At 43.7% G+C, this 23793-nt stretch overlaps 1 protein-coding gene across 2 annotated transcripts; it reads right to left on the reverse strand.

Annotated features, from left to right (window-relative positions):
- Positions 1-8265: 8265 nt before the first annotated feature.
- large2 (LARGE xylosyl- and glucuronyltransferase 2) lies at positions 8266-22241 on the reverse strand. Of its 2 annotated transcripts, none has more exons than XM_061067573.1 (14): positions 22120-22241; positions 18076-18374; positions 16888-16970; positions 16288-16411; positions 14575-14746; positions 13338-13442; positions 13085-13197; positions 12219-12344; positions 11399-11554; positions 10813-10970; positions 10376-10654; positions 10113-10259; positions 9832-10027; positions 8266-9560 (listed from the first exon to the last, which is right to left on the reverse strand). In XM_061067573.1, the coding sequence occupies exons 1-14, from the start codon at positions 22217-22219 to the stop codon at positions 9363-9365; spliced, it is 2256 nt and encodes a 751-aa protein (XP_060923556.1). In that variant the 5' UTR covers positions 22220-22241; the 3' UTR covers positions 8266-9362. The 2 variants fall into 2 exon arrangements, with proteins under 2 accessions (XP_060923556.1, XP_060923555.1); XM_061067572.1 differs by having other exon boundaries at positions 10813-10976.
- Between the last annotated feature and the right edge of the window lie 1552 nt (positions 22242-23793).

The raw sequence follows: 23793 nt of genomic DNA on the forward strand, positions 1-23793 counted from the left end.
TTTGACCTTCTCAGAAAAAAGAGAACACGTGAGAACTGGGAGATTGAGTTCGCTCCAGCACATGCGGCTTTCTCAAGAAAAAGAAACATGTTGCTTTCAGGTTTTGACTACACATACAGGAAAGAGAGGCCTGCGCTTTGCGCAAAAAAACATGTCCCAACAGTACATTCTCAATTTTCTCATTTACATATAAGAGTAACTAGATCGGATGTTGAGAGCAAAATCCAAGTGAGTCACTGTGACCTTTGACCACTGAAATCTAAGCAGTTTATCTTTGAGTCCAACTGGTCAAAATGTGATGAAATCCCCTAAAGACAGAGTAGAGACATCATCTTCAAGAGGACAGAAACATGTTATGTGACCTTGACCTTTGCCCTTTGACCACCTGAATCTAATGAGTGCCTCTGTCAGTCTAAATTAACACTTGAACCAAATCTGAAAGGATTCTCTTGAGGAGTTTTTAACATGTTCATGAGGCAAAAAGGGGATTTACCAGCGTGAGGGTCACATGATCAAGTTTTGTATGAATTTTGAGTTTTCTGATTTTATTCTAACAAATATTTTCTTTAATTACAGACTCTGTGGTTGTCGACTCTCAGAGACTCACTGGGAAGTCGTGGCCTCAGCTCTGAAGTCAGACCCCTCACATCTGAGAGAACTGGATCTGAATGGAAACTCCCTGAAGGATTCAGGAGTGAAGCTGCTGTGTTCTGGACTGGAGAGTCCAAACTGTCGACTGAAGACTCTGAGGTCCTTAAATCCTTCTTCACTTTTCAGACTTTCTTTCTTATTCTGTCATTATTATTTAAATTGTCTCAGTTCTGCTCTGCTCACTGTCCCTCAGTCATCTGTCACTCACCCAGCCTGTCAGTCACATCCAACTCATCAACTCCATTCACCTGCACTCACCTGCTCCTGATCACTGAGAAAGTGTCAGTAAATAACATGTGGACTGAGGCCGAGCACTCATCCTCCTCAGGTTTTCAAAATAAGACACATTCTTATTTAAACACGTTGGACAGTTGATAAGTATAGAAACAAACAGGAATTGACTTTCAGGAGCCATCACTACTTCAAATATATGATGAATATGAAAGATATGATGACGATCCACAATAACAGGAGGACACATTCTAATATTCATATTTATTTATTCAGGTTGAGGGGCTGTAGACTGTCAGAGATCAGCTGTTCTTCTCTGGCTTCAGCTCTGAGGTCAAACCCCTCTCATCTGAGAGAACTGGATCTGAGCTACAATGACCTGCAGGACTCAGGAGTGAAAGAGCTGTGTGGTTTTCTACAGAGTCCAACCTGTCGACTGAAGACTCTGAGGTCAGTTCACTGACTGACTTTTGTAGCTCTCATATCTATAAAACAGCATTTATACACAATTTATCTTATTTAATTCAAATTTAACAAAATTCCTCTTCATACGATACTTGAATCCATTCATTAATTAATCTGTGACATTTTAAATATTCAGCTACTTGTTAAAACACATATGAATTTAGTTCTGGATTTCCTAAACTGGTCTGCATGACAGAGACCGGGTCCAAATAATATATTATAACTGAATCAGGACTCGTTTTTAGTCCAACATGTCTGATTTATCTTCCATGTTATGTGTCTGTGCTGACATGAATATGTGTTATTTTCAGACATGAACTCAGTTTAATTTACAGTTAAGTTTTTATCCTTTATTCAGGTTGTGGAGCTGCAGTCTGTCAAAGATCAGCTGTTCTTCTCTGGCTTCAGCTCTGAGGTCAAACCCCTCTCATCTGAAAGAACTGGATCTGAGTAACAACGACCTGAAGGACTCAGGAGTGAAGGAGCTGTATGATCTAAAGCAGAGTTCAACCTGTTCCCTTGAGACTCTGAGGTCAGTAGATGGTTGGAGTCAGTCCACGCTGCTTTCATCAGTATTTTACTCAACACAGTCAGTATCACAGTACAGATCGAGGGTCTGTGCTTCCCAGCAGGATTTGTGAGTACTCAGAGACACTGTGTGTCAGAGTCAGTGTCTGTCGTCAGAGAAAGTGAGGTAGTGCGTATCCTCAGGGTCTGTGTGTGTCCTCAGAGTAAGTGTGTGTCCTCAGAGTCAGTTTGTGTCCTCAGCGACACTGTGTGTCCTCAGAGTCAGTGTGTGTCACATCCTGGGATTCAAATGTTTCTCATCAAGAATCTTCTCCTCTTCCACTCGTCTTGTTAGTAAACAACAGATTCAGATCTCGTGGCCGTTATTATATCATAGTCACGTAATATATTTTTACCAAATGCCACCAGGGGGCGCTGTATCTTACACATTGACACAATCCCAGATGTTTTACCAACTGTTCTTCCTGCATTTAGCAGCTATAACTGAGTTTCTTTTATTCTGGATCATATGTTTGTTCTCCTCTGATTTTTATTATAGATCAGTTTGATCCTGGTTGTGAAATATGAGGCTTTGCTCTCAGTCAAACTGTCCATGTCTGTGATTGGTCATACGCAGCAAACCCCGCCCCTTTTATGAGAACCTGCTCACACAGTGAAACATGGCTTCACCTGTAACAGCAGTAAATCCACCTCTCAGGTGTCCACTCTGCACTTTGACATGCAGAGGACACACACTGAGCTCTTAGCGTGTTCATTCCAACATGTGAACATGAAGCAGAGAGGAAGCTGCTCCACCTCTGAACAGGACTGAAGTCCCTGCTGCTCTTTCTACTGGATGTGCTGCATCACTGACTCACAGCTGATGAAGTGAGTCTCTGGAAACACTGATGTCTTCTTCTCTCAACAGATGGGAGTGATCTTTGTGAAGGTGAGTGTGAAAAGGACAGCGTGTGTGGACGGAGGCTGAGCTGTGTCCTGAGGATCCAGAGGCTGAAGCAGCAGCAGCTTGTGTGTAGTGCGGCTCTGACTGGGCCTTGTTGCTGGGAGGCAGAGTGGAGACAGAGCTCCAGAGGAATCAGAGGAGGTAGCCAATATATATATATTCACCTTAATCTTACACACTGGACCTTTCAGTGCTTTAATTGGTCATGAAGACTAGAAAAGTTGTCAAAGTAGTCAAAGTCACTATTATTTTCTACTCCACTGTTGGGACCTGGTATTTGTGAACTACACTTCGACCTACATGTGTAGTCCAAGCCTGGAGCACATGTTCTTTGTTCTGGAGACAAACCAGAGCCTCCAGAACTCAGTCTCCCTGCTTCAACATCACACAGAGGTGTGAAAACTAACCAGTGACGCAAGTTTCAATCACTATAGGTCACTCTGGGCCCCATGACCCATGAGGTCAGCAGGCCAATATAAGCCCAGTTCTCCCCTGCGTCTTCCTCTCTTTACGCAACCCTCCGAGAGGAGAAGTGAGGCTGTCCAGCTCACTTACTCTTTGAACTCAACTTCAATTGAGGAGAGGTGCAGCTGCATCGCACAGCAGAACCACAACAGGAGACGCAACACAACAAGATGACTTCACTGGACTTCAAACAGCACTTCCACCTTTTTCCCTTTTGATGGACAGGTCACACAACTGGCATTAATAATTAAACAAGGCTAAGCAAAGAATGATTATTCAATTCCGGGTGATGTTTATAAATTTGATTTGTGTTGCTGTGATATTTTGGTTAAGTGTTTTGAAAGTTAATGTTAGTTAATGTATGTTATGTAACTTTCTCCAATTTGGCAAACACATCTCTCTGAACCGCGCTACATGTCGTAAACATACTAGGGGGGATGGTTTATTGCCCTCATAGTGGCCAGCCCCCATTTTGAAGGCACACTTACTCACACAAACACGCACCCATACTTGCATACACAAATTCATATTGTAAAGGTCACCTTAGTGCACTTTATGTATCAATAAAAGGTACATAGGTCATTGGTCAGATGCCTTAAAATTATAAGAATCAGGGAATGGATCTTTGTATGTATGTGTTTATTATATGTGTGATGATGTACATATGGGGTTCTGTAACGGCAAATGTGATAAATATGGCAGAAGTGATGCCCCGGCGGGGGGGGGGGTTTTGGTGGTGCGGGTTGGCGGTGCTGCCAGAGGTTCGAGGGAACGGAGATCACTAAAGACCTGCATGGGATTTTCTCGCTGAAACGGGATTATTGCCTGGAGCTCACTTTATGGATTGCCGCAAGTACTTTCCCATTTTCTGGGCATTTGGAAGGTGGTGAGGACAGCGTGGACTTTGTTTGGATTTGTTTGCGACACTCACCTCACCACACCTGCAGTCATTTTGTTTGGACGTTTGTTTGGGGATAATGTTATGAACAGTGGCGGCTGGTGACATTTTTTTTGGGGGGGGCGCACTTGGGCGGCGCGGTTTAAATAGCCCACCGCAATGAGAAAAAAAAAACTCCGGGGTGCTCCGGGGACCTCCGGTCAGGGGCCCCGGACGTGCTCCTCCGGGACCGTCCCGGTCCCCGGGGAGGGAGGTGCACCTCCCCGTCCCCGTCCCCGGTGACGTCCCGGTCCCCGGGGAGGTGCTCCGGTGCTCCGGGAGGTGCTCCGGTCCCGGTCCCGGTCCCCCGACCGAGACCGGGACGTCCCCGGGGACGGTCCCGGAGGAGCACGTCCCCATGCACGTTAACATGTGGTTAAAAATTTCAGCTGATTATAACTGATCGATAAAACTACACACACGACACAGTAAACAACAATGATTCTATCTGTCCACTGTCTGTCCTCTACCTGTCTCACTCAGTGCTCCGGGACCGGAGCTGCACCTCCGTGCAGATTAAAAGTATCTGCTAACTATGCAGCTCCTGTAGATCAGTGATAAGGTCTCTGATTGGACAGTCCTGTCAGCATGATGTATAAGAAACCCTTTCATTGGCTGTAGGCGCAAGTGAAGTGCGCCCATGGCTCGAACTGTCATCCGCCATTGAGAAGCTGTCCTTGCTCAAATGTTCCTGCCCCTTTTGTTGGCTTCCATAGACTTCCACTTGCCCGGCTCCCACAGGGAGGAGTGGCTTCTCTCTCAGTGATAATGAATGGCAAATATATTACCAAATATAATATATTAAGTGGTTTTTGACAGGGGCTTACGGTCTCCGGCACACATTTAACGCTTTAAAACAGTACATTTCTTATTAAATTATTGATATATAATGTTTTTTGACATGTCATTTTTTTTTTTCATCTCAAAATTGTAGGGTGGGCGGCGCCCCAGCGCCCTGTATGACGAACTGCCACTGGTTATGAACCTGGGGTGGGAAAATATTGATGTTTGGAATTTGTGCAAATAGCGTGTTTATGTTCACGGGTCCGCCATTGTTTGCAGGCACGAGCGCGGGGATATGTGGGGTTGATTGGTGTTTTGTGTAAATACAGTTTATTATACACAACCTGTTTGAGTGTATTTCGTTTATATATATATTTATTTCATTTGTAGTCGGACCGATGACAAGGTTCTCGGTCCAACCAGTGAACATTCATTAATTATAACTTGGTCAGGCGGCGCGCACAGTACACAGCGGGTCGGGTCCACCCGTGGTCCTTAAAATAATGCGTAGTAACTTTCCCCTGGGGTCTTAAACCGGGCGAATTGTTACAATATAGTAAGTACACCTTTAGTAATTATTTTTCATACTTTATCTTTTTTCTTTCACAAATGTTGTTTTAATGAATGTTGCATAAGTGTACATTTTGCCAACCACTTCACTGTCAAGAACTCTATTTCCTTCAACTTTGCTAACTAGCTATAGAGTAATTTTGTTAAGTTATTAATTTAATTGTTTATCAGAATTCCAAATTTGAAGTTAGTGCTTTCATGAGCCATGTCCAAATTTATTGAATGCCGTAAGGCACACCATTTAATGCATTATTGAACAACACTACTCTAGATGCATCCACATGTTTTGTGTTGTCATGGTGATTAATTTGTTCTGTTAGAAAAAAGTAATAAAAGTGAATTGTCTGGTGACCAACACGTCATCTCACTATAAACTATTAATAAACTGACATTTACATTTAAAGAGGATGTGAAGTATCTGGATTCTTCACAATTATTCAGTTTGCATTGGAAAATTTCCCCGGACCAATCACACGCATGGAAGATGCGCACAGGTTTAAAACGACCAACCTTAATAAATATTACATTCATGGATATCCCAGGATACTTTTGGCCCTGCAGTGTCAGAATTAAAATAATCTCAGTAATCTTCATTTTAATTCACTGGAGACTCTGCCGGAGCTGAGGAGGCGTCTGTGCTCACTGAGGCCGCTGCACGTATTCTGCAGAAAAACAAAAACCTGGAAACAACCATTACAAAAGGGCAAATTTATTTAAAGCACTTACATAGAAAAATATGATTGATTTGAGTCAACAATAATAAATAGAGCGCCTGACTGTCCCCAGGCCCTGTCAGTACAACAGTACAATCAATATCCAGTTTCACAATACAGCAAAGGCACTAGCATTTACCACAATCAACAACAAGTCAATGGAGGCGGCGTGGGAGGGGGCGGGGCTCGTATGACACTCGTCATCAGAACACAAACTCAGACCGAGCCCACAGCCGTCACTCGTGTTCTGCCCCCGACTCTGATTCTCAGTGGAACTCAATGTGAATCACTGCTGTTTGGATGAAGGATCATGAAATAAAGCGACTCTCTGATGGATGAAAAGATGATTTTTAACAGAAATAAAAGACGATACAGATGAAAAACCAAAATAAAAGTGGATGTTAAAGCTGGTTTCCCCCCCCGAGAGGCGACAATGCCATCAACATGACTGGCTATCAAAATAAAAGGAAGTTTGTTCTGCTTTTCAAAATAAACCCTTCAATGAACCTGCATTTACACGGAGAGATGCTCAGATTCAGTTACTTTTATAAATATGATTTAAAACCACGGATTTGGATTTTTTGTCTTTCATGACCAACAACAATTTATAAAAAATATCAACACCGTCGATTGGAAGGACACAAACAAACAAACAAACATTGAAAAAAAAATTAAAATTAAAACAGGTAAAATCCATCTTAAATGAAACGACAGTTTCTTTCTGCTACGTTTTAAAATCAGATCAGTAAACTCCAGGGGTCTCATTTATAACCGTTGCGTACGCACAAAACGGGCCTGAAACGTGCGTACGCCACTTCTCACGCCAACGTTGGGATTTATAAAAACAAACTTGACAGGAAAATGTGCGTATTTCTACGCAAACTTAGACCCACCCTTACGAGCGTTCTAACCGCAACGTATCTGCTCCACACGAGCCTTTTAATTAAAAAAATATAAAACAACTTAAGGCAAATTAGGTTCAGATTCGATTTAACGGCAGAGTTACGGAGTCATTAATAGGTTTTAATAATATCTTCTAACACTGTGCGTGTATCATCAGATCACTGCAGTGAACGGGACTGAGCCAGAGTGCACTGGAGATTACTTATAAGAAATGAGGAAACTTTCCAAATAATATCCCAGAGGAGCTGAGGATCCACTGATGTGAGGGAATTGGTCCGATGCTTTAAATAAATAAATACTGCCGTGACACGTGACTGCATGTGACTGGAAGAACGAAGAGGAAGCGAGGGTTCAGCGATCTCTGATCTCACACAGTGTGTTATCCACAGCAGCAGCAGCAGAGTATCAGTGTATTTTCTTTATTAGTGACATCACTGCTGTCCCATAAAGTCGCTCTTCACCTCCACCTCACTAACAGACATCTTGATGTCAGTGTCAGAAAGTTTCACTTCCTCTTCACGTCGCTTGATGCCGTGACTCCGTCAGGACTCACGGTGGAAACCCATTGGTCAGCAGCATAAGTTAATATTCACGCCGTGCTTTGCGTTGACCATTTATGGTTGAAAGTGGGCGTGTGGAGGGCAGATTTGGAGGCAGATCCACGTACGAACGTTTCCAGGTGGACTGTGATTTTTAAAGCGAACATTGCGTTCAGGTGTACGTGCGCACGGTTTTATAAATCGGAATTATCTTTTGCGTACGCCATTTCCGGATTTTGTACGTACGTACACTTTTAGTATGAATCCTACGCACTCTTTTATAAATGAGGCCCCAGGTCTTCTCTCCTGAGCCTGTAAATAAAGACGGACAAGATAGAATGCCCCCTTGTGGCTAGCTGCAGTACAGTTCGTAAATCCCGCCTCCTCTATGTTAGCAGATTGACCATGGACCAAACTAAAAAAATTTGATTAGAAAAAAAAATTCTAATTAGTTTGGTTTTAATTAGTTATTTAATTGTGTTTAGAATATTTTTCATGAAACTGTACATTCTGTACTGAAAAAAGAATCCCATTAATTCATTAGTCAATGATTCTTATACATTATCTGTGTTTTACTTACAATAAATGATTCCCCTATCAAATGATAAATATATGAATGTATTGTGAGGCCTTGATACCGTGGATTCACTCCAGTTTTGTACGGCAGGAGGATGCGGAGATTTGTCGTCCATCTTTATTTAAGATTACTGATCATCTTTATATACATTATTATTATTAATATTATTATTATTAATATTGGTTGTTGGAGGGAGGTTCAGTAGACGGCACATTCACCCAGTGAATCAGACACATAGAGAAACTAAAAGCTCCTGAACTTCTTCTCATTTCAACATCTTCCTTCAGTTCAACTCACTGTCACACGTCTGCGGTCAAGTTCAGTGTCGACTTATCTGAAAGATTTCTGTTTTCCGATAAATTAAAAAGAAGAACATGATCACGTGCAGGAGGATCTGATTTGGACAACAAGCAGGAAGCATGTTAAAGACCACGCACACACGTGATGGATATTGAGGTCATAAAATAGATAAAAATTACAAATAAATGATTTTTGTGAAAAAATTATAACCAAAACATTGTCGGCAATTATTCATTGGTTTTGATTTAAACTAGAAAAAAATGAAAAGCATGAAATATGTAAAGTGATAAGGCTTAAATCTTTCTCCAGTTCGACTCCGTTGTCTTCTATGAAAACCACTCGGCTCCGTCTCAGTGTCTTTGAGTCTAGTGTCCAGAAGTTTTGCACGTGGACGGACTGGTTCATGTCTTCTGGAAAAAGCCCTGATTGTCAGAACAAATTGTAAGAATATGGTCATTTTCCAGATATAAAACGTGTCTGATCGGTGTGAACGCTCCGCTCCCCGATCATCCCTTCAGCCCACTCAGTCCTGCATTCAGGAAGTCCGCCATCACTCCGTCCTGGACAAGTCTTCATCTCTGCGTCTCGTCGACTGGAGGGTTAATGCACAGGAGCCCGCCATATTTCCAAAGGGGCTGTAAAGCTTTTCCGTCATATTCGCACCAGGGCGTAACTATGGCCGACCGTGCGACGCCGTGTCAGTACGTACCCGAGCTACCAGAGCTCAGGGGCTGACGGACTCGGAACTCGCTGGCTCTCAGATGTTCCTCTGGGCGGTGAGGTACTTGAGAGCAGCCGAGCCGTACTTCCTGGACAGGTCCTGGTGGAACTCGTCCTTCAGAGTGTTCAGACAGTTGCGGTAACTGGAGCTGGAGCGGAACTTAGAGATGTCAAAGCTCGGAGCGTGAGGCATGTGGATCATGAAGGCGTTGGGAAGGACCATCAGGTCGTACTCCTGAGGAAAATAAGAGAAATTAAATCAAAGTGAGGAAAATGTAACTTCTTCTATCAACTCAGTAACAAATGTGCAGTTTTAGCCTTGATAAGGAAACGTTCAGGGAGGTTTGTGTAGTTCAGTGGAGAAAACAAAATTCCCATCACTGCTTGATTCCTCATCCGCTTCTGACACAAACCAGAATAAACTTCCTCTCATAGAAAGAAAGAACCGTTTCCAGGGATCAATGTGACCTTTGAATTTCCACATCATCATCTATTCGCAGACGTACCTGTGCATCCAGCTCCATGATGTGCGACACCTTGTTCCAGCCGAAGCCCACAAATCGCTGGTCGTACTCCGGACAGTCTCGTCGCACCACCACGTACGGTTCAAAGTCCGGCTCCCACTCCACCTTGTAGGGGGTGGTGGCTGTTCGCCATTTGGCATAGTTGGTAGGAGCGTGACCTTTGGGCCACACGTGATACCTGGAGAGGGCGGAGTTTAAGGTTTAATGACGATAAGATCATCGGTGTCTAGCACATTATTCCCACAATCCTTCAGAGCAGGTACCTGAAGGTGTAGAGAGTCCCCATGTCCAGCATGGAGAGCAGCTCAGCTTTGGATTTCGGGAAGGACAGACGGTAACGAAGCGTCTCGAACGCAGGAACCACCAGAGCCTTCTTAGTGTGCGCCATGTCCAGCTGCACCACGGACTTCCTGTACGGAGCAAACAGACGGCGAGGAATGAGTTTCAGACGAGTACGATGAGCAGGGATTGTATAAACTGCACGTCTATAAAGTGCGAGCAGAAACAGTGCAGCTGCTGCTCTTACCTGAGGTAATCGTAGAGGCCGTACATCGGCAGGAAGTCCACGTCAGTCAGGAACACGTACGGCGTGTTGGCGTTCTTCAGCGCCACGTTCCTCACCAGGTTGACCGGGTAGAACTGTCCCTCCTTGTAGACGATGTGGTATCCGACATTTTTGCGGTTCTTGAGGACCTCGGAGGCCTGAGCGTAGCGCAGGAACTGCTGAGCCTCAGCGTCGGACATGTAGAGCGCCAGGCTGATGGGACCTTCCCAGTGTTTACAGATGGCCTCCAGCATCTGCAGCCTGCAGGGGGCGCCGAGGGATTAGATCTAGCTTTCTAGTAAATTATCTTATCCTGAGGTTTATTGATGATGGCTAAACCAAGAACTGGTGCATTGGCACCACCCGCTGGTGGAGTGTTGCCTCCAACGTTTGAAACAGGTGACGTGTGGTCGGGTTACCTGTCCATGGAGAGCTGAGCGACCAGCGTGATATCTGTGTCGTCCTCTGCAGGCGTGTACTCGTACTGCAGGAAGTAGAGGTGCACGCGGTGGACGGTGAGACGCTCCCGCCGGAAGTCGTAACATTGATCGTCCTCGTCCAGGTCCTCCAGAGCCGTCTGCAGCTGGGGAGACAGGAAGAAGGTCAAGCTCTGATGAACCATTTTCAAAGTTAAAGTAAATGTAAAGTAAATTCACAGGATGAACTTCTCTCTCTCCTCCTCGTTTTACTTTTTTAAATACATCTTGGCTGTCAAACTACAGACAGCCAATTAAACCAATTACATTCATTTGGATTGTCATCGAGATTAGACCACCCGAAGCACTGCGTTACCATAGCAACCACACTCATGTTGTGCAGTGACAAAGCAAAGTGACTTCCTGTCAAACAGTAATGTTACAGCCTGAGTTCAGCATTAGAGCAGCTCAGTATGGACCACCCTGAGAACCTCTCTATAAATATACATAAATATAAGTACAGTGCATACGTGTGTGTGTGTGTGTGCGTGTGTGTGTGTCTGGATGTGTGTGTGTGTGTGTGTCTAACCTGGACGCTCTGCGGACCGGCCTGACTCGGGCAGCCGAACAGCTCTCGTCTCAGCAGGTTTCCATCGTACTCCAGGAAGGTCAGATAGAGGTTCCTGAAAAACTCCACGTGTTTGTTCTTCACGCGAAGCTTCTTCGGAGAGTTCCAGTGGATCACCTGAGAGCAGAGGTCACACAGGGAACTAAGTACTTTTACTTTTGTTACTTTTAACATTACGTTCTTAAGGCTCCAGTATGCTTCTCCTTGACGGTGGCGCGCGAAGGGACGCAGGGATCCCACGGACTCTTTTTGATTTTCGCTTCTCCGACAACTGCTAAACCGCTAAACAGTAGGTGGCGCAACGGAAGACGAGCTCAGAGAAGCCTACCCAATTTGTGCGTAGAAGAAGTCCACGTTTACCTGATCCACGGTTTTCCACACACACATTGTACGATGACAACTAACAGGGATAAAGGGAATGAAACAGGAAGTTTGAGGTCCGGAAATGATGTTGTTCCCAAATGCTGTCGTTAACGGACCAATCACAGCCAAGGGCTGTCACTAGGCCCTCTGCCATGCCGACGTGTAGTTAGAAAAATCAGAGGTGCATGAAAAGCTCTCTGAGGCGCTCGGAGAGGGCGTTCCACGGCGGAGAGTGCGATCCTATCTGTCTGTGTCCGTAAAAATGGAGAAGCATATATCGGCCTTTACTCGCAACCGTTTCAGGTGTTTGAGTTCTTACTGAACTCTGGACTGATGTGTGTGTGTATGTGTGTGTGTGTGTGTGTGTGTGTGTGTGTGTGTGTGTGTGTGTGTGTGTGTGTGTGTGTGTGTGTGGTACCTTGAGGTCCGACACCTCGGTGTAACACTGCTCAGAGCGAGTGTGATCAGACAGCTGGACGTTCCAGAAGCAGGGCAGCTGGTGGACCAGCACCGGGTTCTGCTTGATGAAGGCGTTGAAGATGTCCTGAACACAGAGGACAGAACTGACACAGTTAACAGCCGCTCCTCTGGTTCTACTGGGTGTGTGGACTGGTTCTGTATGTGGACTGGTTCTGGTTCTGTATATGGACTAGTTCTGTATGTGGACTGGTTCTGTATGTGGACTTGTTCTAGTTCTGTGTGGACTAGTTGTGGTGCTATATGTACCTACTCTGGTTCTGTGTGTTTCGATTCCTGATCTGTGTGTGGACTGGCTCTGGTTCCGTGTGTGGACTGGTTCTGGTTCGGTATGTGGACTGGCTCTGGTTCTGTGTGTGGACTGGTTCTGGTTCTGTGTGTGGACTGGCTCTGGTTCTGTGTGTGGACTGGCTCTGGTTCCGTGTGTGGACTGGCTCTGGTTCTGTGTGTGGACTGGCTCTGGCTTTGTGTGTTCACTGGTTCTCTGGTTCTACTGGGTTCTGTGTGTTAACTGGTTCTGTGTGTGTGGACTGGTTTTGTTTGTGGAATGGTTTTGGTTCTATGTGTGTACCGGTTCTGAATCTATAGTACCGGATCCATACTGGTTTGTACTGAACTTAAAAAGATTAATTCCATATGATAAACATAAATCCTTATTGATGTTGACCCCCCCACCACACACAGTATATTAAACGTGTGTTTTAAAACTCTCATTGTGTGTCTCCTGTTGTGTCTCGTGTTGTGTCTCCTGTTGTGTCTCCTCTTGTGTCTCCTGTTGTGTCTCCGGTGGCCGGACGTGTCTCTGACCTGATCGGCGAGCGACGTGCTGAGCATGCTCATCAGTTCTCTCTCGGCCGTCAGACGCCACATCTGCTCCCAGCCGAGCCTCCGCAGCCGCTCCAGGTAGAGGAGGATGACGCCTGCAGCAGAAACACAGGAAACTTCAAACCCTGTCACGAGGCCTCAGGACACGACGACCGATCCTTCACCAATAATCTGTATTTTATTGAGTTGTGTGTTTGTGTGAGTTTGTTTCGTATCTAACGTGTTTATCAGTCACCTGTGTTGAAGCCGCGGCCCAGTGCCGGCCACGGTTTGTGGTTCTTCCACAAGTTCCCCAGGTACCAGTCGCTCTGGTTCTCCACCAGACCGATCACCTCTTTATCTGCCAAAAAATACATAAATCAAATTAACTTCACAGCTTTTGTAACTAACTAACTTGATTAAACATGAGAATTTCTGTCATTCGACTCAGTCTCTGTTGGATTTCTTTTTTTACTATTATTTCGTATTAATTGTTCATCAAGGAAAATCAATGGATTGGTTTTAAATAACCGGTTTTCCTCTGTGCTAATTTGCCGTCGCTGCTTCAGGATCCGGACAGAAGCAACTTGGACCCGGTTGTCTTTTCGGTCAAAGTATCCTCCCTCCGCTACAAGCAATAAGCGACTATAAACATCAACGCTGATCTCCTCCCAAAACTCGACAACATCACAACAACATCATGGAGCTCACTGACGTCATAGAAGGTCGGCTAGTTTCCCTGCTCCCATCCCTGTTATCTTCAATAGGCACGTGTTCGGGTAATTTTCACCCAACGTTAGTGATTGAGGGTAAACATTTTTTTGAATATGATATAAGTTGTAAATGATGCAGGGAGACTGTGCCTTCACCGGACATGTCCCAGGAACTGCTGGACCGAAGAACAAGTTCCCAGCTCTATTATTAATTTTTTTAAGGAATTTTTCTTTAACGACGCCCTAATCTTTTACAAATTTTAGAGCCTTTTTATAGGGTCCCCCCATGATACCTTTTTTTCGTTTTATGAGATGTTGTATCGGGGAAAATAAAAGAAGAGTACGTCAAATTGCCATGTATTGTTGTACATTAATATATTTTGATGAGAAGTATTATTTATCGGGTATATTATATCGGCTAAAATTTACCCGACGTTAGTGATGGTGTTACTAATTGTACGTTAGTGTGATAGGGTTAAGAGCAACTTGACAGAGAGACCAGAGCCAGCACAGAAGCTGCTTGAGCTTTTAAGCTTTTGAGGAGGAATCAGATCGTTTGTTTGTGTATTAGCAGGATTACACAAAAATCATGTCACTAATTTCCACCAGACTTGACTGTTAATTACATACATTTTTGGCAGGACTGTAGATTTCATTATTTTACTTTTTAAGCTATGACAAATAAACCACTGGCTTCTTTCTCACACTATAAAATCACTAGTAGGGTCGTTCCACCTTGGTTAAGATATTCTAGTTTTATAAAGTGAATGAAACTCTCACCTGTAAACTTCCTGAAAATGCCCCAGAGCTCGGCGATGTCGGTGGCGAAGGTGATGTCCGTGTCCAGGACGATGACCTTCGACAGGTCGGAGGGCAAAGCTTTGGTTAGCGTCAGCTTCATCAAGCCGTAAATACCTGAGTAGTGTTTGTTGGGGATCCACGACACCTCGGACTGAAACAACAGGAAAAACGCGTGTCAGGTCATTTTCACTGTAAAATCTTCAGCTGGTTAGTTTCCATTATAAACAGATAAATATTTATCAAAGTGTCATTGAAGTGACTGTGTGGTTCTTCATACATGTGCAGAGTTCACATGGTTAAAGGGACTCTTACCTTTGTTGCATTTGAGAATTACAGCACATTCAAATCATACCGCCTTCCTCCAATGCCCCACCCCCTCGTTCCCATCCGCGGTGTTTTTTTGAAGAAACTTTATTTACAAGCAGACTTACAACCTACTGCCTCCGCGCACGCACGTGAGTTTTTGTTTACCAAAGCAATGGATTCGGATTCAGAAGCACCGGTAAGTTATATACATTGATGACGCGGGCCCGAATGCACCACAAGAAGCAGACGGGCTTCCTGTCTGTTTCCATGCAGCAAACAGACAGGTCTGTCGGCCAATAAGGTCCTTCGGTCCGAAGAATTTTATTGGTTGAAGTTTTCACTAAATATTATGAGAGTGTAATAATTGTTTGTTTTTACTCCTGGTGGGTCTGTCTTGCATTTTAGAGTGTCATTACCTTATTAATACCAATTTAACCTTATCCAAAAAAAGTGTAAAAATGCAACAAAGGTAAGAGTCCCTTTAACACAGCATTCAGCAGATTTAGGATTTTTCTTTATCCCAATCCGCAAATAATGTCTTTGACTTAATTCTCTTGATTCAGAGTAATTGGATCTGCATAAGAGCATCATCTGCAAATCTAATCGTCTTAGAGTCGGAGCCGTTTCTCTGCTTTAATGCGACTTAATGGAAACTGAAGTGAGCGGGTGCAGGTCGAAGCATCCGACAACACAAAGGACTCATTGTTCAGCACAAACACTGTGAGGGCGGAGAATGTGATGATGTGAGGGATGGAGACGCAGGTCTGAGAGAAACACACACACAAACACACACACACACAAACACACACACAGAGACACACACACACACACACACACGCTTGTATTCATGGCATTCCCTGTGAGAGCACATTCATCAGATTCACGTTCACAGTTTGGTGTTTTTGTGCTGAAGTGTTTCTTGACTTTGGGACAAAAGTGTTTTACCAGCTCATCTATTGTTGTCGTCAGGTGAAAACCTTGAAACTGACTTTGTGCTGATTGTCTTTGATAAATAAAAAAAACTCACAGCCTTAAACCGTCTTGAGGACTTTCTCCTACGAGTCCATGAATCAGAACCTGAGTGTATTTTGTGTCTTTCTACAACATTCGGAATGCGACTGTGATAAAAAGGATGCTTCGACCATGATATGGTTTAGTTTTGCTAAAAGGAAAAACATTGAATCATGATTTATTATATTGAGGTTCAGAAACATTATAAGAACAAGTTAGATTTGACTTTATTTTGTGATCACAGCTCTATTGAATCTGTCAGTTCATATTTCAATGACTCTCTGTCTACACTGGACTGTTGCTGCAGCTTCTGTGCACGTGTGTGCGTGCGTGCGTGAGTTTGTGTGTGTGTGTGTGTTCGTCGTCCTCTGTTACCTTGAGTTCGTCTGCATCATAGAAGCTGACTTGTACAGACGGGACCATCCAGGACTGGAAGAGGGAGCTCAGGATACGATTGGCAACTGTGTCTGTGATGAAATGAAAGTGCAGCGGATTTCTCCTGAGAAACAGAAAGAAAAACACGTGTCAGACGTTCGGAGAAGAAAGAGGTCGTTGACATCTGTCGTCTGTAGTTGTTCTTCCTAGTTTATAGAGAATAAGTGGATGTTCTGTATTATAAAATCCCATGAAAAGGCCTGAAATATGTTTAAAATACGACAAATCTAATCCACAGAGCAGCTGCAATCTTTTAAAGCTGCGATCTTTAAAAAGCTTCTGTAAAAGGAACAAAACCATGTGAGCGGAGCTGATTTTGATCGACAGAAAATCCAGAAAACAACTCGACCCCGAAATCTCCTCCGCAAATAAATCCACTGAGTCCTGAGCACCGAAAATATGACATCAGGAAAAACCAGGACACAAAAACATCTTGATTTGTTCTGCTGCTACTAGGATTTTCAAAGTTTCACTCAATCTCAACGTCTGTTTGAAAGAAATCAAAAGAAAAGCAGAGCAACAGATGAGGAACACACTCACCGGTGAAAGAGGACGGACTTGACCAGCGTGACCACGTCTCTGGTGGCGTTGTGACCGGCACAGACGCACGCCACGTGGATCAGCTGCAGACACGGAGGGAAAAAGATGAGACAGTTTAAATGTCGGCATTTTAGAGATTTGAGGAACTTCCCGAAAAAGTTTCACTCGTCTCTCTGAGTTTTAATATTTCACTTCTAATACAGGTGCGATATGATGTCACTTCTCGACTTTGAGCTGTGAGTAGGGTTGCAAAGGGGCGGAAAGTTTCCGTTAAATTTCTGGAAACTTTCCGGAAACGTTCCATGGGAAGTTTAGCTCGGGAATTTTGGGAATTTTGAAAAAAAAAAGATATCCGCAAATTAAACGCTGAGCAATAAAAACATCATTCAAAACTCTATTTTAAAGATGTATGAAACGTTGAGTTTCAACCCTCCACTGTGCATTCTTCCATCACATGCACAGATAACTCCCAGCATGCTTCACTCTACAGCAGGGCTACTGAGGCCTGCTGTAGTGTGCAGGACTAGTCAGGTAAGTTTCCATGATATTACTGTGGAAAATATATTAGCATGCTGATTGAGGATTGTTCATCTGTTCATCTAGACTATTTCCATTCATTTATCCATCAATTGTAAAATATGTTTACAGACGATTCCAATTGTTTGGCTAACTATTTATATCTCTGGTATTGCATTAGTGTTTTTTTACAAACTTTTTTCTCATCTTATTCTACAGAACAATGCCACGTGCACTCTCTCATGTGTGGAGACATTTCACCCCATCCAATGTAGAAGGAAAGGCTGTGTACATTTGCAAATACTGTGCAAAGACCTATGTTAAGAATGACACAACGATGCAGAAGCATATAGTCAAGTGCCCAAAGTTTCCTCAGGGCTCAAATCAGCCTATGACAAAACAAAATGTTTATATTTATGTCTGTATATGACAAGGTAAATACAGTTAGTATAAATACCCACAACATTTCCAGTATATTCCCGTTAATTCCGTTAATTCCCATGGAAAGTTTCAAACTTTGAATATTCCCGGAATTTTGCAACCCTAGCTGTGAGCAGTTGACAACTCATCTTTCATAAGTCAGTTCCTGTTTCAGCGTCACATCTGAACTACTAACATCACCACATCTGTACGAACAGTCTAACATCTGTGTCACGTCATGTGATTGCTGACCTCACACTTCTGGACGGGGGGGGACCGGGGACACTCGGTGTGGTTGCTCTTCTCCTCCGCTGTGTTGTCCCCGTCCTCAGGTCCCGTGTCGGCCGACGCCCCCCACTGCTGGTTACCGTAGTTCCCGTCCGGCTGCTGGGCGGCTGCGGCGGCGGCGCCCTGCGACTGGCTGAGCTGCAGCCGGATCTGTCGGTTCTCCTCTTCCACCTCTCGGACCCGGGACTCCAGGACGGCTCGCTCCAGGACCTGAGCCGCAGGCGTGTCGGCCAGACAGGGGGCGAGGAGGAGGGAGCGGCCATCTGAGGAGGAGGAGGAGGAGGAGGAGGAGTAGGAGGAGGAGGAGGAGGAGGAGGAGGAGGAGGAGGAGGAGGAGGAGGAGGAGGAGGAGGAAGAGGAGGGAAGGTCGTCAATTAATACATCTCAACATTTTACTGTTCACTTTTAAAAAGCCTCAGAATTGTTCACCTGTTGCATCCGACCTCAGAAGTCAAGAAACTAAAACACCCTTCGTCCACATTAACGCACCTGAACACGCGTCACATGACCGTTCGGCTACACTGGTCATGTGATGTAAACAGGAAGCAGATTGTCTCCTCTGCAGTTGGTTGCTTGGTTACAGAAAATAATACAAATGAGAAACGATGGTGAAAAGAAAGAGCAGGGATTTGTTTTCCAGGTGAAACTGTTTCTGGATCAATCCGCTGCTGACTCACCGATTGACTTTCTCTTCATTTTATCGTCTTTCTTTCTTTTCTAACTCTCTCCATCTCTCACTGTTTCCTCCTCCCTGCCTCTCCTCCCTCTTTTCCTTCTTTCTCTCCTCGTCTCCCCTTCCTATCTTCAGCTTTTCCTCCTCTCTGTCTTCTCCCTCCCCCCCCTTCTCTCTCTCTCTCTCCGCAGAGCAGCAGCTGCGGAGTGAGGCATGCTGGGAATGTTCACACCCTCGTCTGTGGTGAAGTAAAAATAAAAGAGGAGACGATTCCAGAGAAGTTTTTAAATTCAATATTTTAGGGTTAATTGTTCTTAATGTTTCTTTGCCGACGACACAAAACATTGTATGAAGTAGTTTTATGTTGTGTATTAGTGAAAGAAAAAGTTATCAAACCTTTACTTTAGTTTTTTATTATGTCTTTTATTGTGAGGTTGTTATTGTTTTATTTTATAGTATTATAAAAACTGACAAATTATTTCAAAAGAGTTATACTAATGAGGATTATTATTTTATACTGTATTATACTGCTGAGTCATACATCAAATCAGAGTTGAGATGATCTGTTGTTTTTTTTAGATAAGAACAGAAATGTACTTTGGATAACTGCGTATAGTGATGTGTTGTGTGTGTGTAGATATATATATATAAATACAGTATAGATATATAGTGTAGAAATCATTCTGAAGACGTGACGCAGCCGAGACGAAGCGAAGGCGTCAGACGAAACTGGAGAGAAACTAGAACCTGATCTGTGGTTTATTTCTGAAGCAAAGAAACAAACTCCATCAACACACAGCTGAAGCTGATACACACCGTGTGCGTTTGCGTGTGAGTATGTGTGTGTGTAAGTGTGTGTTTTCATGACCAGGAAACATGAGTCCTACCAGTGGGATTATGGGTAAAGCAAAGTAACCTGGATTTAAAAACTACACGTCAGGTGAAGAAGAAATGAGTCAGAAATGATCCAGTTTAATGTCTGAGGATCACGTTCAGCGTCAAATCATAAATGTGTTTAATAACCCGACCGTCGTCTGATGTCACTTCCTGTCGGGTTCCCAGGTGATTTATCTCAGAGTCTCTGACGTGTGACGACAGTTTAACTTCCCACAGGAAGCTGACAACAGGTTACGTTCCAGTCCATCAGTCTTTATGAGCTTCTTCAGATCGTGAGCTGGAAACTTTACGACCTGTTCACTGATGATTCATTAAAAACCTCCTGAGGCTGATCGCAGCTCGTGTCCGACGCCGACCTGAGATGAACTGAAGTGGTGACACACGGAGAGGGAGGGAGGGCGATCACTGAGCTGTGTGTGTGTGTGTGTGTGTGGTTAAATATGATGTTCCCTTTATGTGAAGCCACACTAACTGGTTATTACGCAGTGAAGTTAATGATGCGTCAGAAGCACTAACGACTTCCTGTAGATTCCACTGAGGACGGAGCCACGCACCATCGAGTGTGCAGCAGCCAATCGGAGAGAGAGGATGTTCGTCTCATCAGAAACCGATCAGAAAATCACGGCTGCTTCAACACAGACGTCTGAAAACAGACGCCCCCTGCTGGTGGCCTCTTACTCTTTCTTACGTGTGGTGAAAAACAAGTTGATAATGTGCGGAGGCCCCAGAGAGTATCGTGAGAGGTTAGTTAAAATAACTTATGGAGGGTAGAGAAATATTTGGTTCTAATTTCTAGATTTAGAAACCTTTTGGATCAACATTATAGTTGCAAAAACATGTCAGAGTTTTGTATTTTTTAGGTTGAAGTTAGTAACTCATGTTTGATTCCTGATTTATTGTTTAATCCGTTTTTACAGCGTCAGCTTCTGTCGACGGGTCAAAGATGAGAAACAAACTATAATCGACGAGAGAAGAGGAGAGTTGTTTTATAAAAAGTTTGGAAAAATGGAAAGTTTGAAAATGGAGCTGCAGCTTCCAACTGAACTTTCCTCTGATGATGTGAAACCTCTGGATGCAAGAACATGTAATTATTGGTCAAAGTGGCTCGTTGGCAGAACATGTTCTGTCAAGAATCCATAGAAGAGAAAGGAAAAGAGGGAAAACTATTATTTCAGTCAGTTTCCGAAGACAAACATAATTTCTGTGAAATGTATATTCTTCACCTCAGACGAACCAGAATCTGATCTTTAGAACTTTAACATTTCTCGCGGTGAATATTAGATTTTAATCACTGTGTAGCTCGAGGAAAGGTCAGAGGTCAGTGAGGAATAATATCTAAAGGAGACAAATTATGTATTTTCCGTGTTTGTTTCCTCAGCGTGTTATTTAGTTTTTTGTGAGTGTAAAATCCAGAATTCTTTGAAAACTTTCAGGTAGATGCCATGAGTTTAAATACGTGTTTAATAAAACACACTTGATGTTAAAGTCTTTGTTCATTAAATATGTTCAGATAACTTCATCAGTATTCATAAAATACTTCAGACAAACACGTCCTCTAACAGCAGCTGGTGACACTAACTTTTAAATAGTTTCACAGTCTTTTTAACACGATGAGGTTCATTTATACGTCACAGCTGATTTGACAACGATCACAAAATGAGAGAAAACAAAGCTCGACCTTTTCTCGTTTTGTCGTTCAACCCAGAAACTGTAGCAAAACATTTACAGGTTGATTCAGGTGAAGTGAGAGCGAGGCCGATATTTCCTCCGATGGAAGTGGTTGACAAATCACAACAGAGTGGACCAGCAGGCCAATCAGGGCAGGAGGGGGGGTCTTAAAGAGACAGGCGCTAAAACCAAGTGTTTGAGACAGAGGCTGAACACAGGAGCAGCAGCGATGTCAGTCTGAGGACAGCGATGTGTTTTCTGAACATTAGAGCATGAAAACATTTCCCAGTCAGAACACTTATTAAAGTTATCAACCTCAATATGAGCAGAATATGTCTCCTTTATGTTTTCATCTGTGTGTGTGTGCATGTGTGTGTGTGTGTGTGTTATTAAAGCTCTTCCAGCAAACAGCGTCAGCGACCATGACTCCTCTGAACTGACCTCAGCTGTTGTGGCCGCAGACAAAGCCTCACAGTTCCAGAATGAAAAATAAAACTAAAGAGAAAATTGTCTCCATGTGTTTAAAACGTGAATTCAAATTTCAGATTGAAGAGACGAGGAGCTGAGTCTCATGAGAACTTCTGATAATTGATGTTTTCTGTTCGAGTCGGTTGGAATCCAGCGACTGACCCAAACCTCAGCTCCGCTCTTTGATTATAAATCACTTTTAGCCACACTGAACTGAATCATGACCAACGTGTGGTAGGAAACGCTGAATCATCATCTTCATCATCCCCCTCATCATCATCATCACCACCGCTCATACTCACTCTCCAGGTTTCCAGCCAGCAGGTAGAGCCAGGTGAGCAGGACCACGGCCGTGAGCGACGCCACCAGCAGGTTCAGGCGCCCGCGGCACAGCAGGTTCATGGTGGGAGGGCGACTCTGATGCTCGGAGGGTCGGGGGGGAGGAGGAGAGGGGGAGGGGAGGGGGAGGGAGGGAGGGGAGGAGCTCAAGTGGGGCTCGCTCGCTCGTCAGGTCGCTGCATCACCTGAGGAGAGAGAGGAACAGACCTTCAGCTTATTTATATTATATTAGATGAATAGTAAACTAAACCTATACAGCACTTTCAAAACAAAGTTACAAAGTGCTTTATAAAGTTATAATAAGCTCATTTAAGAAAAGACAGAGGCAAATAAAATCTGTCAAAATATATATTGTGTTTGATTTGTAAAATGAAACAGATTAAAAGAACAATTAAGAACCGGAGTTAATAAAAAGCTTTTCCTCAAAGATGCGTTTTGGATTCGATCTGATGGAAAACTCAGATTTCAGAGCGAAAACAGAAACCGAGGTAAAGGAGAGAGAGGAGAGACGGCAGCAGGATGCAGAGGAAGTGAAATAATGACAAGTCACACGTTCTGTCAAATATGAGCGTGGATCCCAAACCCGACACTGAGCTCCTGCTCCACACGTCTCGTTACGAGTTTCCTCTGAGGAACGTGAACGTGACGTCAAGCAGAAACAAAACAAAACATCCGATGCTTTCACCATCAACTTGTGGAGTTTAAGGCGATATCCTCACTGCTACGTTTTCCTTGGATAAACTTGCCGTTCACACGTTTGAAAACAAAGACGTAGACTCAACCTGTTGCAGATCGAGTCTTTTGTTAATGATGGAACCTTCCCTGATTCCTCAGCCTCCTGTCACATGACCAGCGTCACCTAAGAGTTCTTTCCTTTTTTTTTTACTGCACCATCATCAGCATTTAGTTTGACTTCCCATCGTACGTTTCCCTCAGAGACGTATTGTTCCTTTGTCTTTAATGAAAGTTGGAGAATACCGACAACAATCAGAATCACAGTGAAGGTTTAACACTGAAGGAGTTTGAATTGAACATGTTTTTTATATTAACTCTGGTTCTTCAGCAGCCGCAGATGAAAAGTGTTCATGTTGAAACAGTGTTTTAACAAACAGCTGTTAGTTTAACTTAAATCTAAACTTTATTGAACCTTCTTGTATCGTAGAGTCACAGCAGAGGAGACGTTTTGAAGTTTGAAATCGTTAATCACAGACTGATTTTTAAATGACAGTTTATGGATCCAAAGTAAGTTACTGTCAAAATGACTGACGGGTCTTATAATTTAATTAAATTTTAATGTTCTGCAGGATTTCATCAATGACTCTCTGTGAACCAGAAACATTCGCTCACGGTTTGTTATTAAAAACACTACAATCTGAACCCAGCAGACGTTTGAGCTCAGAGGAGATGATTTATGAGTTAATTAGTGAGGCTGATGTATTCGCTGTACGTCGTTAAGAGCAATGAAAGGTGCTGAGAGGGAGGAAGAGAGGGGCGCGATGGGGTGAGCGAGCAGAGGGAGGAGGAAGATAAGTGGGAGGAGGAGGAAGATAAGGAAGAAAATGGGTTGAGGACAGAAAAGAAAAGATACAAAAAACAGAGAAGAGAAGAAACATGGCGGCCGAGGAGAAGAAAAGAGA

Source organism: Limanda limanda, chromosome 3, assembly GCF_963576545.1.
Source record: "Limanda limanda chromosome 3, fLimLim1.1, whole genome shotgun sequence".
Classification (NCBI taxonomy): Eukaryota; Metazoa; Chordata; class Actinopteri; order Pleuronectiformes; family Pleuronectidae; genus Limanda; species Limanda limanda.

Bases quoted from the DNA above. Each gene is read 5' to 3' on its own strand.
- large2 (XM_061067572.1), bottom strand. From the start codon at position 22,219: ATGAACCTGCTGTGCCGCGGGCGCCTGAACCTGCTGGTGGCGTCGCTC. The intron at 13,443-14,574 runs GTGAGAGTTTCA...ATTTTTTGGCAG, and splicing joins CATTTTCAGGAAGTTTACAG to ATAAAGAGGTGATCGGTCTG. The intron at 9,561-9,831 runs GTACGTCTGCGA...TATTTTCCTCAG, and splicing joins TCATGGAGCTGGATGCACAG to GAGTACGACCTGATGGTCCT.